The sequence below is a fragment of the Acomys minous genome (assembly GCF_964271855.1).
Source record: "Acomys minous genome assembly, chromosome: 2".
In the NCBI taxonomy this organism is placed as follows: domain Eukaryota; kingdom Metazoa; phylum Chordata; class Mammalia; order Rodentia; family Muridae; genus Acomys; species Acomys minous.
Window position 1 is genome coordinate 131807017 of NC_140484.1, and position 17208 is coordinate 131824224.

The 17208-nt window shown below is 51.5% G+C and overlaps 1 protein-coding gene across 3 annotated transcripts in view; it reads left to right on the forward strand.

Annotated features, from left to right (window-relative positions):
• Positions 1-17208, forward strand: part of ARRB1 (arrestin beta 1) — a 74132-nt gene that overhangs the window by 22017 nt on the left and 34907 nt on the right. Inside the window, exon 1 of one of the 3 annotated variants that reach the window (XM_084774018.1) lies at positions 13778-13929. The exons of the other annotated variants lie outside the window; for them this stretch is intronic. Coding sequence (XP_084630144.1) covers positions 13925-13929 — 5 coding nt within the window. The 5' untranslated portion in view covers positions 13778-13924. Of the gene's footprint in view, positions 1-13777; positions 13930-17208 lie in introns of those variants that run through there. 3 annotated transcript variants of the gene reach the window in all.

Sequence of the window (17208 nt, forward strand, 5' to 3'; positions counted from 1 at the left end):
CTTATAGATGGCATTTGATTGATTGGTTGATTGATTGATTGGTTGGTTGATTGATGGGGTCTGCCTGTGTATCTCAGGCTGACCTCAAACTCATGATCCTCCTGCCTCATCCTCCCAGGTACTAGGATGGTAGGCGTGTGCTACTGGGTCTGGCTCAGATTCATCGTTATAAATATTGGTGGCATGCTATGTGAATTTCATCTCAGTAAGTTTGTGTTTTAAGTTGATCACAGTCATAAGGAAGGTGGCTTCTCTTGCGGGGAGGGGCGCTTGAGATGAGGACTGGGATTTAGGTTGGAGCTGCTGAAGAAAGGAAAGTTTGGGTCTGAGACGCTATGGTAGGTTAGCGGCGCCAAGTGGAGCGGCTTGACCGGTTCAGACCACAGTTCTTGATATCGGTGTGCTTTCTGTTGCTGTAGCGGACTGCCTGAGGCTTATTTAGCTCACAGTTCTGGAGATTCCAAGCTAAACACCCTGGCATCAGGTGGGCTCAGGTGAGGGCCTCATGGTGGATGACGTCATGGCAGGTATGTGTGCGCGCGCGAGATCTCACGGTGAGCCTGGGAGCCAGAGAGCCATTCAAGGGGTCTGGCTTACTTTTCCTAACAATTGACTCTCTTTTCATAGTGTGTGGGTGCCCGTGTGGGTACACATGTGTGTGTGGGTGCCCACTCTCATGTGTGTGGAGGCCAGAGCTGTCATTTCTCAGCAGTGACCTTCCTCAGGAGTATTCTATCTTCATTGGTTTTGGGTTTTGGTTTTTGGTTTGCTTTTTGAGACCGAGTCTCTTACTGGCCTAGAACTCACCTCTTAGCTTAGGCTGGTTTCCAGTGAGTTCTAGGGACTGTCTCAGTACCTGCCGGGGTGGGGAGGATAAGGGACGCCACCATGGAATTGTTTTCCTGTGGGTCTATATGCTTTCCCAGATGCTCACACTTCACTTTCAAGCACTAACCTATGAGATCAGCCTTATTCCCTTCAGAGGGCAGTGCCCCAGCCGCCTAGCTGCCTTCTGCTAGCTTCTTTCTTCCCCTTCCTTCCTTTAGCTAAAGCCCAGGCCTCACAAATGCAAGGCACACATTCTTTGTACCACTGAGCTGTACTCCTAGCCAGCTCTGCCTCTTGAAGGTCCATCACCTCTCAGGGCCACCACACTAGGAACAGACTTCCAATACCCAAATCCTAGGTTAAAACACACTCAAGTCGTATCCAAACCCTAGCAATTCTCAGGGGCTGGTGAGATGGCTCGGTGGTCAAAAGTGCTCATTCAATCAGGAGAAGTGGAGTTGGGTGGCTCACAGAGGCCTGTAACGCTAGCTCCCAGGGATCTGATGCCCCTGTGGACATCTGCACACACATGTGCACATATACTCATACAGACACATACATGTAAACACCTAAATAAGATTTTTGTCTTGTTTTGTTTTGTTTTTTTGGAGACAGGGTCTTTCTGTGTAGCCCTGGCTGTCTTGGAATTCACTCTGTAGACCTGGCTAGCCTCGAACGTATAGAGATCCACCTGCCTCTGCCTCCCAAGTGCTGGGATTAAAGGCGTGCACCACCACTGCCTAGTCATACATACGATTTAAAAAAAAAATCTTAAAAATAAAACTGTAACAGTTTCAGGTCAAAGCTGTGCTATCTGGGTCAGGTTTCTCATCATTTATTTGTTTTAGTTTCCCTGCCTATGAAGTGGGAATAGTAAAGTTTTTATTATGGAAATTTAAGTCTTCTGTTATTGGGAACCTTAAAGCTTTCCTGAGGATGAAATGAGTTAATATTTGAAAGAACTCCACATTGGCAGCCGTTATTATCCCTCATTCACATCTTTATTTATTTGTTCATTTGTTGGGCACTCACAGGCGGGGGCAGGGTTCTGGAGACACAGCTGCGTGCATGACTCAGAGTCTGCTCTCAGGAGCGCATCGCATCCTGGTAGGAGAGTCAGCCCACCGCACCTGCAGCTTTGGCTATTGATGAAAAGCCTTCATCATCTTTTGGTTCTCCAGAACTGGCTGAGCTGGTGCCTCCCTTGGGACCTGGGAGGCCTTCCTAATGGTTTTGTAGTGTTCCAGACTCAGATGCTGGTGACAAGGCTTGAGGAGGCCAGCAGCCAAGGCCTGGGCATTGGTTTCCCTGCCTGGCCTGAACAGTTCAGGCTGGCTCCCAGCCTTTTTCTGTAACCAGCACAGAGCTGAGTTGGGCCTGGGTCTTTTGCTGCTTTTGTGAGCAGGAGCTGCCTACAGAGTGTGGAGACTTGAGGTCCATAGGGTCTCAGAGGTCCATGGAGGTTCTGAGAAGTGCCTGGGATTGTTGAGGAAGAGAACAGCAAGATCAGAGAGAGAAGGGCTCTGGTGGCTTCGGCCACACCTGTCCTTAGCAGGACTGCCGGTTCAAACGCCTGAGCTGGGGTGGGCCTAAGCTCTCATGCCTACTGAGACTCGATAAGAAGTGAACTACTGGGCTGGAGAGATGGCTCAGTGGTTAAGAGCCCTGTCTGCTCTTCCAAAGGCCCTGAGTTCAATTCCCAGCAACCACATGGTGGCTCACAACCATCTATAATGTGATCTGATGCCCTCTTCTGGCGTGCAAGCTAACATGCAGGCAGAGCACTGTATACATAATAAATAAATAAATCTTTTTAAAAAAGGGGGGGGGGAACTACTTAGAGGGTAAAGAATGCAGTTTCTGCCTGGTCAGTAGCCCTGGAGAATGGAGATCTAGTATTTGGATGAGGCTGGCCCCGGTTCACTTCCCCACGTTTATCCACAAATCATTCAGGCTCAGTGGGACCTCAGCTCTCCTGGGCAGACCCATCTGATTCTGGTGCTGTTCCCTGCGCTCTGCCAGCCCCTGTAGGTGTCTGTTTGTACTTCTCCCAGCACCTTCAGTGTCAACCTGAACCGGAAGCCTTGTATACCCCAAAGTAGTGAAAGCTGACACACACCATCACCTGGCTGCAAGTCACTCCCAGCAAAGTCATCCTTAGGTGTACCCACATCTCCCCCATCCAGGATGCTGAGTGGTTTGGATGCCTGTGTCTCCCCTGCCTCCCACCCACTTCAGTGTGCACCCGATGGCTCCCCTCCAGGTGCTGTCCCAGCTGTTCGGACAGGGATTCAGAAGAACCTATTCTCTAAGAAGGAGCTTGCTCGCTTCTCCTCTCCAAAGCTGCAGCATGCAGCACAGTGAGCATGGTACAGCATGCAGCACAGTGGGCGTGGTACAGCATACAGCACAGTGGGCGTGGTGCAGTGGCCCATGTCTGTCATCTGAGCACTCAGGGGATGGAGGCATAGCAATAAGGAGTTCAAGGTCAGCCTGGGCTACGTAAGACCTTGTCTCAAAACAGACAACAAAAGCAACAAAAGGAAATAATAAGCGATGTGGGGTGGTGACTCACACCTGTAATTTCAACACCTGGGAGACAGCCAGGAGGATAGCCACAAGTTTGAGGCCATCCTGGTCTATACAACAAATCCAGGCTGGCCAGGGCTCCTGCCACAGATAGGATAAATAAAATAAAACAAAACAAAGAAGCTATGTCTGGAGTGAAGATACAGTAGCTGGAGCCTTGCAGGGCTGCTTTGTCCTCTGTGGTCTTGGGTGTTCCAAATGGGCTAAGTCACAGAGGAAAGAGAGGGGACACGAGGCAGCAGGAGGAGACAGGATCTGTCTGGATCAAGCTTGCTGTATTCTAGAACTTCCAGCCAGTCTTCTCCTTGCATATTCTCACAGATCCCAGACCTCGGGAACTTGGCATCCTGGGACCAGGGAGGACTTTGGAGAGAGCCTTTCCTTCATCCGCAGGCCTTTGGTAACACCTTGATACCAGATTCTGACCCAAGCCCAGGAGAGCATGGGGCAGACCTTCCTTGCCTCCACTTGACACTGATAAAGGAGAGTACTATGGACTCAGGAGCACATTCATTCATTCTTCCTTCCTTCCTTCCTTCCTTCATTCAGCAAACACCATGAGTGCCTTCCTTTGCCGGGTGCAGTACTGGCATCGGACACTAACAGTGAACAAAATGGCTAAGAGGACCATTCCAAAGCTAGCATACTGCTGCAGAGTTCCTTCAGACATGGGAGTGGGCTGACACAGCCCCAGTTCTGAGGGCGGAGCTGACAGCATCAACATTACAGTTCAGTGATTAAGCAGCACCAGCCTTTCCCGTTTGGTCAAAGAAAATGACAGTCTCTCGTGATCTCACGATTCAGAAGGAGTTAGGATTTATCTAATCCATGGAGCCAAGTCCAGAAACCTGCTCCAGGAAGCCTTTCAGGCCTAGAATTTTTTTTTTTTGTGTGTGTGTGTGTGTGTATGTGTCTGGTCTGTCTCTGTGTGTCTCTATGCATGTGTCTATCTGTGTATGTATCTATCTCTGTGTGTGTCTATATGCATCTGTGTCTGTATCTGTGTGTGTATGTGTGTGTGTGTGTGTGTGTGTGTGTGTGTGTGTGTGTGTGTGTGTGTGTGAGAGAAGGGCACTGGCAGAGATGATACTGTCTTCTTCCTCAGTCCCTATGCCTCCTCTTGTCTCTTTATTCCAGCCTGCTGTCCCACAGGGTTAAAGCTTTGTGCCTGCTTTGTGCCAAACCTGAACTACAGACCAGTTTCTGCTTGTCTGGAGCCCAGGGTTGTCTCTCATCCTGCACTCCCTCCTTTGGGCTCCCTGAGTTTCCAGTGGGCTCGGGCTTTCCCCAGAGACTAGGCCTTCATTTCCCCCTGATCAGACTAGTTTTGTACAATAATAGTTTTTTATTTTGTGCTAATCCCACTGAGTTATTGCTCAGCCTGGACCTTGGGTTCCAGGACTTAGAGAAGTGTTAGGTACGTGACTGGGTTATTTAGTAGTCTTTACTAGGCTTCCAGAGGCTCCAGCCCCGGGGCCAGCATCTCACCCTGGCCCTTGAGACCCTAGATTCTTTCCCTGTGGCCTTCCTCACAGGTCTCTGCCTGCTGGGAATTCTGTTTTGATTGGAAGGAGGCAAAGTGGAGGAGTTTGCGTGTCTGGCTCTTTCCTCTTTCTCATTCCTCCTCCCTTCCTCTCAGTGTCGCTCAAGATGTTTCCTCTGCCAGCCTGGCTCCATTCCAACTTGAGTCCACCTCAGGCAGCAACTGCAGCAGCAGCAGCAGCAGTAGTGATACTCTCTGCCTCAGAGTGTCTGTGGGCTGTGGCTTTCCATGGCAGTCCTTTGGAGGGACCCAAGGAGCAAATCCCTCCGGGTTGGGGCGCGCCACCTGCTTGCTTTCTCCTCAGCAGCCATTCCAAGCCTGCTTTGGGTGGAATATGGCCGCGTCCTTTCTCTAGGGTCTCTGTTCTCTGGAAAGGCTCATAATGGCCTTGTCCTCATTTGGTAATAGTTTGGGTCTGCCTCACCCAGCATCTCTACTCCAGGCCTGAGGGCAATAGAAGGCCTGGCCCTAACCTCAGCAGTGGCCTGGAATGTGGGAGCTGAGCACAGTTTCCCAGCCCAAGGCCCCCTCCCCCAACTCCCTGGGGACCTTCACTGGTCCTTGTCTGGTTGACATTCGCAGGATGCCCTGGCCAGACCCATGCCCTGGCCTGATGGAGCCAAATCTTAGCCTTGTTACCCTCAGGGTAGCAGGGGAGGGGAATGCAGCTGTTTCGTAAATATGGTGGAGGAGCAGCCAGGGAAGCTGAGCTGGTGAGGGTAAACAGGGGCCTCAGGGAGCTCTTGCCTGAGGAAGTAGAGCTGGAATGGGTTTTGCCTGGTGAGAGTTAGGCAGGTAGGCCACATGGGAAGAGCCTCCTCCTATGTAATCAGAACTGCCTATGCTAGCTCTGCGAGGTGTCCCGATGCCTACAGTAGCACAGCACGGAGGCTGTGAGAGGGTCTAGATGTGGGGAAAAGCTCCAGTCTGGTGATGGACACCTTGTCCTGCCAGAATGACACCAGCACCGGCCTTCTCAGCTTGGTCTCTGACTTTGGTAGGCCTGGGCCTGAGGGGCAACAGGCAGTGTAGGGGAAGGGGAGGGTCTATCTATGGCTGTGAGGGCCTTGAGGCGGCCTGAATACCTCCTAGGGGTTTGGCTGTGCTTTCTGGGTGAGCAGAATGTGGGGTGACAGCTGTGACTGAAGCAGGTTTTCACCTATATGTGAGATGGAACCCGAGGCCTCCTTCGTGCTCTGCCTGTGACTGGGCAATTTGCTGGCTTTGGTGAGTTGCAGTTAGTTACCTCTATAGCAAGGGTGGAGAGTTAGGAAAATTAAGCAAGGCAACCTGAGTAAAGCTTTCTTTCTTTCTTTCTTTCTTTCTTTCTTTCTTTCTTTCTTTCTTTCTTTCTTTCCCTCTCTTCCTTCTGGTAGTCCGCTCCCCCCACACTCCTCTTCTGTGCAGGGCAGAGGCCTGACTACAATGTGGAGGATGCTGAGTATCCTCAGGCCTGACATCTTGGTTCTCAGTGTCTCTGGGCCACGCTTTTAGCATCTCCTTTTTAAAAAAAATGCAGCTAATAGAGGTGAGGAATTGGCTCAGTGGGGAAAGTGCGTCCTGTGAGAGCGTGAGGACCTGGGTTCGGATCCCCAGGTCCTGTATAAAAAGTTGGGCATGGTGGCCTGTGGCTGTGATCCCAGCACTACAGAAGGGGAGGCAGGGGGAGTCTTGGAGCTTGTTGGCCAGCCAGTCTAGCTGAATTGGTGAGCTCTAGGTTCAATGGGAGAGCCTGTCTGAGAAAGACATGGGACACTGACTTCTGCCCTACACACACACACACACACACACACACACACACACACACACACACACACTCAAAATGCAGCTATAAAATTTTTTTCCCCAGCATCCCGTCTCTACCCTGAGTAGGGCCCAGCTTGGCTATAACAAGCCTTCCCTGAGCTTCTGCCCACCTCCTCATATATGAGATCTGATGCCTCTGGTGCTTCTGGGGCCTTTTGGGACTTTTGACTTTGCACGTCCCATAGAGAGTGACCTGGTATTGCCAATGGAGATGGGCCCTCCACAGGAGGCAAGGGGTGCCCAGGATCTGTAGTCCGAAGGGTTCCCCGGGGCTCTAATACTGCTGTTTCTGTCTTGGCATCTGTACAGGGATGTCAAGGCCACCTTTCCTGTTGCGTGGGGCCCATGAGCTGTGTAGTTAGCCTGAGTGCTTTTTCTAGCTGGGCTGATGCTTAGCTGGGTAACCAAAGGAAGACATCCCCCTTTACCCCCACCCCAACCCCCCATCTGGGGTTCCCTGTCCTCATCTATGCAAGGGTCAAATCATCCTCTGCCCTCCTGAGTGACTACCGCAGCTTTCAGCATGGAGCTGGCACAAGGCAGTGTGAAGTGACTTCCTTATGCTGAGTGCCAGCACACTCCTGGGCTACCCCTGTTCACCACACAGACATCGTCTTGGGCTTAGTGAGGGCCCTATTCCACGGCGGGGAGAGAGCAGCAGCAAGGGATGCACAGTGCAGGAGGGCTCTGAGGAGAAGAGCATGCACGCCTGGCGAGCGGCTGAGTGCAGGATCTGAGGAGTGCCAAGGGCTCCCCGAGGATTCTGAACGAGCAGCAATACGAGACGCAAGACGTGACAGAACTGGGTGCGGGGTGCTGTGCACACTGCTGAAGCAACAGAATCGCTGTGTGGTGTTGTTATTATTTTAAACAGTAATTTACGGTCATTGATGACATGTCTCGAGAGGCTGAAGTGACGCGAGGGGTAGGGAGAAGGGGATTGAGGTGGGGCCAGAGGCCACGCCAGGCTCTTACCTTCCTGGTCTGGGGCCTTTCCTTCCCAAATGCCCTAGACCACGCTGCTTCAGAAAGAAGGTGAAGTCTACCCAGAGTTCCAGAAGCTAGGAGGAGGGGCAGACCTGCTTGTGCTTTGAGAGAGTATACCCAGCAGCCAGTGCGGTGTGTGATGTACTGGACGTGAGCGAGTCATAGCCTTTCTCTGAGTATTGGTGTTGCCTCACCTGAAATACCTCCTGAGTGGTCTCCTGAGGCTTCGCTTATTGTTTCTGAAGGCCAAAAGTCCTAAGGTTAGCCCACAGGGCCATGTCCCTTCTGGAGACCCCAGAAGAGGATGCCTGTCCCTTGTCTAAACTGGCTTCTAGAAGCTGCCTGCATCCCATGGCTGCCGGCCCTATCCTCCACATTCGGTGCGTGCAGCAGACCGTCTGTGGTGACTCTAACCCTGTCATTTCTCTGTGACCCAGTGATTACTGTAGGGCCACCCACATGATTTGGGAGACTCTCCCCCAGACAGACCACACGTGCAGAGTCCCTCCACCATACCTCAGGCTTAGGATGTGGTACCTGTGACTTGCCAATCAGTTCCCGATACTTCCCTTTTCTCCTCTTTCTGACTTCCTGTCTCTGTCCATCTGTAAAGCGAGACCTCCAGCACTCCCAAGAGTCTTGAGCCCAGGCCTCGGTGCTCCTGGCTGCCTGGGGCTGAGGAAATAGAGACTTGATCCTTGGCCCCTCGCAGATGCCTCCTCTGCTCCCTCCCCTAGAGCGGCCTTGCTGCCTCCTCTCAGTTCCTGGCCAGGAGCACTTCCCATCATTCCTGAACCACTGATGGGAAAAGCTGAGCTAACTGCACCCTGGGGAGGGTGAGGGGCAGAGGAAGGAGATGGGAGGGGCTGGTGGGGAGTGGAGGATGGGGTGGGGGGTGCGCTTGCAATTGAGGGGAGAACAGATTTACAGCAGGGAGGTCGAGGTTATCAGTACTCGGAGGCGCTGGGCTGAGGATTCATCTTTGGCTTTTGCAGAGACATGTAGCTTTGCCCTGCTGGCCGCCCTCCCAGGGTGGGTCCCTTCTGACAGGTCCTAGGGCCTGGCTGAGTGTATAGGCATGGGGTGGGGCGAGGGGTGAGAGGAGGGCCAGAGACCAGAAGGCCTGAAAGTGATATAAAGAAGAGCGCGTGATCCCCGTGATCCCCTGCCTGCCGCCTGCCCGCCCATAACAGACTGCATCTCAGCTGGGCTCCAACTCACCTCCCTCTGTCTAGAAACCAGCCTTGGCTTGCCCTGGCTGGCCTTCTTATCTGCGTCACTGAGTGTTTTTTTTTTTTTTTTTCATTCACCTACGGGTATGCAAGTGTGTGTGTGTGTGTGTGTGTGTGTGTGTGTGTGTGTGTGTGTGTGATGGGGTGTGAGAGAACGGAACAAGAGTGGCTTTGAATGGAGTGTGGCTGTGCCCTCTGCTATATAAGGAGTGCCGAATGCACACGCACACTGCTTTAATGTTCTTTCTCCCAACATTAGCTTTCAAGCCCCAGCTTCGGTGCAGCTTGCTCTCTGTAACTGTTAAGCAGCCCCTGTCCATCCCCATGTCAATGTCACCCTGGAGTTACTGCCCTCCTTTTGGCAACTCCCACTCCCCCCAGCCCCCAGCCCTGGTCTGGTGCCTTTGTTAGGCTTGTGGCTGGGTTGGGTTTTCCATATCCCATGTGGATGGTGTCTAGCGGGGGCCCTCTGCTTCTCAGTGGCACTGAAGTTGAGGCAGAACAGAGAAAGTTTGGTAAAGGTACTGGGGGAGTTGGCCCCCTGGAGTCTGGCTTGGGGTGGCAGGGGATATGAAATGGAAGCCACGTGGCATCAGTCTGTCTACCTCTTAGATTCTAGCTGTCCTCAATGCCGAGTCAGTGCAAGCTAGAGCATGTGCCGGACACACAGAGAGTTCCCAGTCAGCACTGGGTGATCCACCTGCCTCTGCCTCCCAAGTGCTGGGATTAAAGGCGTGTGCCACCACATCTGGCTTGTTGTTCTGTTTTTTGTTGTTGTCACTTATTTGTTTGTTTTTTGAGACATGTTTCTCTGTGTAGCCCTGGCTGTCCTGGAACTTACTCTACAGACCAGGCTGGTCTCGAACTCAGAAATCTGCCTGCCTCTTCCTCCCAAGTGCTGGTGCCACCACTGCCCAGCACCTGGCTGCCGTCCATATGTAATATTATTTACATCAGTTTTCCCCACACTTGACTGGCAGCCCGGAGGGCACGTCCTCTGTAGCCTTGTTCTTGTGCAGGAAGCATCTTCATTGCCCAGTACATGAAGACATCGGTTCAGCTGTTCCTGTAACCCGGATGTGGACAGCTGAGGCAAGGTGCCACGTAAGACACAATGCCAGGGTAGCGATGGCAGCCTTTCCTCTAGTTTGCTCTCTGGAGGGCTTGAGATCAAATGAGGCTGGAGTGGCAGAACTGGTTCTGAGGTGCTGCTTTGGAGAAACTAGTGGTTGAGGCGGGGGTCAGTGTGCCTCCTCCTGACTGGCTTCTTGTCATCCCTGTGGGAGCAAAAGAAGGGAAGCTGAAGAGTGGTTTGAAGGTTACAGTGGATCTGAGGATGCGTATTACCAAGTCCAGAGAAAAGCTTTGGAGGTGCTTTTATTCCCCAAGATTTATTTATTTATTATGTATACAATGTTCTGCCTGCATGTACACCTGCAGGCCAGAAGAGGGCACCAGATCTCATTATAGATGGTTGTGAGCCACCATGTGGTTTCTGGGAATTGAACTCAGGACCTTTGGAAGAGCAACCAGTGCTCTTAACCTCTGAGCCATCTCTCCAGGGTCTGGAGGTGCTTTTGAATGCTCCTCCCTGCTCACCTCCTCCCAGGGCTCGTGAAACCATTCGTGTCCACCTTCGTGGCACTCACCTCACTTTTAGGCCTCTGTGATCTTAGAAGTAATGGAAAAGCACTTAAGTGACCTCGACAATTCAGCCATGTTCTACCAAGCATCTGTGGTTCTGCTGGCTTGATGGCCTCCTGGCATGCATCATTCCTATGATCTCTCTCATCAGGCGCCCAGGACCCTGTCCGGTAGTGTGACTCCACCGAGAGCCCCTGGTCCAGCTGAAGCCAAGAGGGACTCGGACCTGCGCAAGCCTACCTGGCCAGTCTGTTTGTTGTGGTACTGTTAGTTTTATGGTCAGTTATAGAGCCCAGGCTCGTGCTGGAGCCTGGTGTCACACCCTGGCCAGCTGAACAGCAGGACGTTGATGTCACAGGCACATTAGACATCCTGCCTGTGCCCTTTGCTCCTTTATAATGTTGTTCTGTGTGTTTGTCATGAGACAAGAGACTCTGGAGTTCAAGCCGAGCCTGGGCTACATAAGGAGAGCATGTCAACAAACAAACAAACAAACAAACAAACAAGGTGAGAGCGTAGCTCCAGGATGCAAAGGGATCGTGCCTACAGGGAAGTTAAGTAGGGGCTCCCCTGGAGACCTTCATACCCAGGAGTCAGTGCTTCCTAGAGCTGTCTCCTCTGAGGCCTCTGGTCCCCTCAGCCTCCTTTTGAGAGCACAGTGACCGGTATAGCTGGCAGAGGGAAGAACAGACAGTGGCCCTGCCTTCAGCCACCCAAGGGACTGTGATGGCTTGCTTTCCTCTTCTCTGGATTCAGCTTCTCCTTCTATAAACTGAGAATAATGTCTTTCCCTCAGAATTGTCCAAAAGTGCTTAACACCTGACCCGTTAATAGCCAGGAACTCTTCAAATAATTATCACAAGGGATTTGTTTCTGAAATGCTAAAAAAAAATTACTCAAAGTTTTTAGAAAGCCTGTAACCTGTAACCCCAGTACTTGGGATGCAGACACAGGAGGATCTTGACTTCAAGTTCAGCCTGGGCTATAAGAGGAGAACATGTTGAGAAGATAGATAGATAGATAGATAGATAGATAGATAGATAGATAGATGTAGAGAGAGACAGACAGACAGACAAGGTGGGATGTAGCTCAGTCGGTAGAGTGCTTGCCCAGCATGCACGCAGTTCTGGGTTCCATCCACAGCATCATAGAAACTGGATGTCAACCGTCAGTGCTTGCAGACAGAGGCAGGCAGATGAGAACAGTTAAGGTTATTCTTAGCTATATAGTGAGTTTGAGGTCAGCCTGGGCTACATGAAACCGTAGTCAAAACAAACACACAAGCAACCCCAAAACCTTGAAAAGAAGGTTAGTGGTGGCCTAAGATGCCTGGGAAGCCTTGTGTTTTTTATTTGTGGGCTGTTCTGTTAGGGCCCCCGCCCCCAGCCCGAGCTGTACCATCCTGCGTCCAGTGATGACGTGTGTGCTTCGGAACAGAAATGGGATGACTTATGTCAATTCTTTTAATATTCAGAAGCATGTTACTGGGTTTTAGTGGTTTGGGCTAGAGGCACTGGGGTCCAAGTGCTAGGCAAGTGTGCCACCAGCTACATCTCTTGTACTTTTCGACTTCCACATTTATTTTCGTGTGTGTGTGTGTGTGTGTGTGTGTGTGTGTGTGTGTGTGTGTATAACCTGGGGGAGTCGGGCTTTTCTTCCACTGTGTGGGTTCCCGACTTGGCAGCAAGCACCCCTAACCCTCTGAGCCTTCTCCCAGAGCCTCCTTTTGACTTCTTAATTTGCTTTGAACTGCTTACATTGTTCATCACCTACTTACTCTGTTCCTTGGGGCGAACTGTTAAAGCCACATGTTAGTTTCAATGGCTGCTTCAGTGGGGGGCGGGGCGTCATTCAAGGAAGGGCGGTATTGGCCTCAGTGACAAACCTAGGATGAGCCCTGTTGTCCTTTCCTCCTGATAGTTCATGTCACTGTAGCCATGAGCGGGGGGGGGGGGGGGGGGGAGGGTGGCAGCATCCTTTGGAGATGGAGGGATGGTATTACTGGACAGGAAGCGTTTCCAGAGGGACCTGACATACAGTGGCATCAAGACCAGAGCTGGGTGCACAGTCTGACTGGCACCCCCTTTTTTCAGGGACACTTCCCCACCACGGCCACCATCCCTCCAGAAGCCGATGGTCCTGACAGTTGATAGATAGCCTCTGCCCAGCCACTTACGTACAACATGACAGTTTCAGTGCAGTTGAGGTGTGCGCTATAGAAGTCGGCATGGGACCCTGGGCAAAATGCCTTTCGATTCTTCCCTAGAAGGGAGCCATCTTTACGTCTTAGTCTAAACTGGTCTGCTCTTGAACTGCTGTGGGGGGCCGTAAGTGGGGGAACACATCCTCTCAAAGCTGCTGATTTGATGGAGAAGAAGGCACATCCTGTCTGCCCAGAGAGGAATTCTGGTGTGATGGAAGCGTTCAGCTCCTGTTCCCTCGATCTCTCTACCACTCACAAGTACCACAATCCTCTCGTCCAAGGATGGAAGCATGCCCTTTGTTCTGTGGGAGCATCCATCCTGACAGAGGAGTCATGCTGTTCCCCTCAGGAAGATGCTGTTTGAGGCCTGACCTCCACCCTCAGGAAGGACTCCTGTATGATAGAACAGGCACATTTTTATCCTTGCACTCAAGGGACCCCATTTATTAGGAGTGCTCTGACTTTGGGATCTTCTCCCTTGCCTGACTCCTAGAGAGTCCAGCTCCCACAGACAGCAGGTGAAAGATGAGTTGGGCAGCTTGGTACAGAATAGAGACAGGGGAATGCAGAGGGATTCCTGCAGCAAGTGTGTAGTACGGAAGGCTTCCTGGGGGAGGTGGTCAGGTGTGGCCCGTGGCTTCCCTCACAGAGGTGTAAAGTGTACAGGCTTCTGTGTTGCGCAAAGGAAACTTGAGGGACACTCACAGGAAACCCTCTCTGTGTAGCCTGTGCTGCTGAGGTGAGTGTGTGTGTATATGTGGGGGGGGGCATGGGGGGGGGAGAGTGCTCAGAGGGACCCTCACCACTGGCAGGCTGTGTGCAGGCCAAGTGCTGCCAGCCCAGAGACATCCGCTCTCTCTGGCTCAAGAAGCCCACAGGAGGAGAGGAAACAGGACGCGTATCAGGACCGCCTTTTCCTCTTCTTTGTAACTGACCCTCATTTGGGGCTGGGGAGAGCCATCTGCAGGGCTGGCCCGGCTGCTGCTGTTGCCCTCAGCCCCCAGCGCTGGGGCTCACTGAGGGGCCTTGACTCTCTGCTCTGCTCCTTCCTGGGTTTGTGCTGGTGACACCATTGAGGCTTGAGTCTGCAAAATGGGGTAAGACTTCTCCTCTGCCCATCCAGGAAACAGCTGTCTTCCTCTATGCGGGTTTGCATCGCTTATTCCTTGATCTCTCTGTGCTAATTCTGGGCTGGGCTGGGTTGGGCTGTCCAGAGCTCACAGGGGAAGAGCATCTTGGGAGGAGCTGCTTAGGACTTGCCTGAACTCTAGTAGCGGTGACCCGTGACCCGAGGATCGTGGATATGTGTGGGAGGGCCTGGCTGCAGAGAAAGATTTGGGATTAGCCGTGTCTGTGGCAGCTGAGATGTCCCGGCTGATTGAATTCTGCAGCGTGTTGGTTGCTGTGGGTTCTAGGAAGGGCAGAGGTCAGTTCGGCTCCAGAGCAATTCAGGCACGAGGGAGGACTGACCAATTGCCTGGCCAGCGCCTCCAGGGACACTGAAAGGGGACATGTGAGCTTCATGCTTCCTGAGGGGAGGTTGAGATTTTTGCATTAGGAGGCTGGTATTGGCGGAGTGGGAATGGGTGGACCAGGAAGAGTGAGGAGAGGGACAGTGCCCAGCCGGGGAAGGGGCATCAAGGGGACCCCCTCCCCTTTCTCTCACTCTCCTCTCATTGTTGTAGTGATCCCTTTGCACGGTAGAGGGCTACTGTGGGAGTTCATGTGTGTTTATGTGTTGTGCAGATGAGACGGTGTGAAGCATGCATGAGGTAGCAGTCTGCAATGTGTGCATGATATGGTTAGCGTGTTATGTGGTGTGCTTGTGTGGGTGTGTTAGAATGTCTGGCATGGTTTCTGTACATATATACATACACATACATATGCACACATATACATATATGTAGTATATATGTAGTGTATATGTATATAGATAGTATGTATATATGTGTGTGTAGTGAATACATACATACATATATACTATATATATGTATATGTGTGTAGTGTCTTCAGGCAGGTGTTTTGGTGCATAGTATAGTGTGTATATGTATGTATATATAAATACAGATATATAGATACACACATATATGTATGCACATACTCACACACACACACACACATATATTGTCTGCAGGCAGGTGTTTAGGTACATAGTGGAGTGTGAGTGTATGCACGTGACCATGATCTGGTCCTTGAGTGCTGCTGGTACTTTGGTATCTCCCTGTACTGGAGCTGGCGTAGAGGGGTTCCCCTTCATTTAGGGCAACACCCAATGTTTCCCTGAGGACCACTGACTCCTTGGAAGAAAAGAAGGTGATGGGGGATTTCAGCCCTTACCTTTCCTGTACAGCATATTCTTCCAGCGTGGAGTTCACACTGCCAGTGTGATTGCCCTTGGATGGATAGCTGAGAAGGCTGAATAGGAGGTGCCAATTCAGTGTTCCCACTATAGGACCCCGTAGCCTAGCTAACCTCAAGAACAGAGGAGGGGTCCGTAGGTGACATGGAAGTGATGGAGCTTCCTTGTTTCTGAGGTGATTTATTCAGTTGTAAGTGTGGATTGAGATTCTTGACATGGGTCCATGGGGGCTCGTGAGAGCCTTTGCTGGCAGGGGTGTGCCCTGTGCATTGGGCAAGCAAATGGCCACATGTGCCAAATGTCCCTTGTGCTGAAAACTCATCCCTATTTTAGAACCCCTGGTGACGACTGTGTGTGACAATAAGCTCAGAAATTACCCCAAACTGTGGTGCCAAGCAGCTCTCAGCCATCTCGAGAAACCTGCTCCAGCTTACCTCAGGCACCATGACCAAGCTCTTCCTCAGGCAAAGAGCTGTCCCTGTGCACACAGAGGCCCAGGCTGCAGAGGGCTCTCAGCTCAGACCAGGGCTCACAGAGTGGCTGTCCCAGGCAGAGAGGAGCCGCGAGAACAGGAAGAGAGCAATGTTTCTGAATTAGTATTTTTTTGTTTAACAGACTACAGTACGTTATTCTGTATTATGAAAGTTTGCACACTCGCACTGGCAAAATCAAAGCAAATCGAAGTAAAGTAAGAGCAGTGTTTTCAATAAAAATTGTCCCCAGACTTGGAGATGCATGCCTGTCACCGGGGTATCCCAGAGGCAGAGACTAGTGGACCAGGAGTTCAGGGCCAACTGTTGCTATGTAGAGCCCGGCTTAGTGCCCAGTACTCTGGACTCATAGACAGGCAGATCTCTGTGAGTTCAAGATCAGTATAGTCTGTGTAATGAGTTCTAGGACAGCCAGAGTGTTTCACAGTGTGGCTATCAAGAGAGGGAAGGGGAAGGAGGGAGGGAGGGAAAGAGAGAGAGAGGGAGGGAGATAGACGAAGAGGGGGGCAGAGAGGGAGGGAGGGAGGGAGACAGAGGGAGAGAGGGAGGGAGGGAGGGAGAGAGAAAAAGAGAGAGGGGGAGAGGGAGGGAAAGAGAGAGGGAGGGAGAGAGAGAAAGGGGGGAAGGGAGGGAGAGAAGGAGAAAAGTTTGGGCTATGTGAGACCTTATCTCAAAAAATAAAAATTGTGTTTGGGTTTTTAAAGACAGAATTTTTCTGTGTAGCTTAAACTAAAAGAATTTTTTAAAAGGTAGAGTAAAAACATCTCACTATAAAAACAAGGTACCAACTGTCTTGTGTGTGTCACTCTGTTGTTACTGGCCCCACTAAGCTGAACATCTGCTAGGCCCATCCTGATGTCTAGGCCATCCCCCTAATTTACTGCATAGCCAAGGTCCCATGCTGCTGGGCCTCAAGCTCAGAGCTTCTCTGTCCCTGGCTGAATTATCCACTCACCCAGAGTATTTGCTAAAGACCTACTGCGTGCAGAGGAAAACAAGAAGGAAAAAGGGAGTCGCTTCCTGGCCTTCTTCCCCGTCCATGGCAGTCAATTTCAACTGTCAACTTGATAGCTAAAATCATGGGATTAACAAGGGACACCAGTGTGGGGTCATCTTGATCAGGTTTATTGTGATGGCACAGCTCAGCCACTGTGGATGACACTACCCTGGACTGTATACAAAGCACAGAATGAGGTGAGCACCAGCGTCAGTTACCCTCCGCTTCCTGAGTGTGGTTGCATTATGACCGGCTGCCACTTGCCCGTCATTGCTGGTCTGCCCTGGAAGAGTGAGGCAGAATAAGCTCTCCCCTTACGCTGGTTTTGCTAGGGTATTTTATCATAGCAACTGGAAAAGAAAAACAACATCCCTGGTGTCCCTGCTGGCTAGTGTGGGTGCTGAGGGGATCCTGAGGCGAGAGAAAGGTTCTGATGTGACTGGGCCCAGCCAGGCATGTGGTGCCTGTCCCTGCCACCCTCCCACTGTGCCTATGAGTGAGGTTAGATTTGTTTGTGGACTATCTGCCC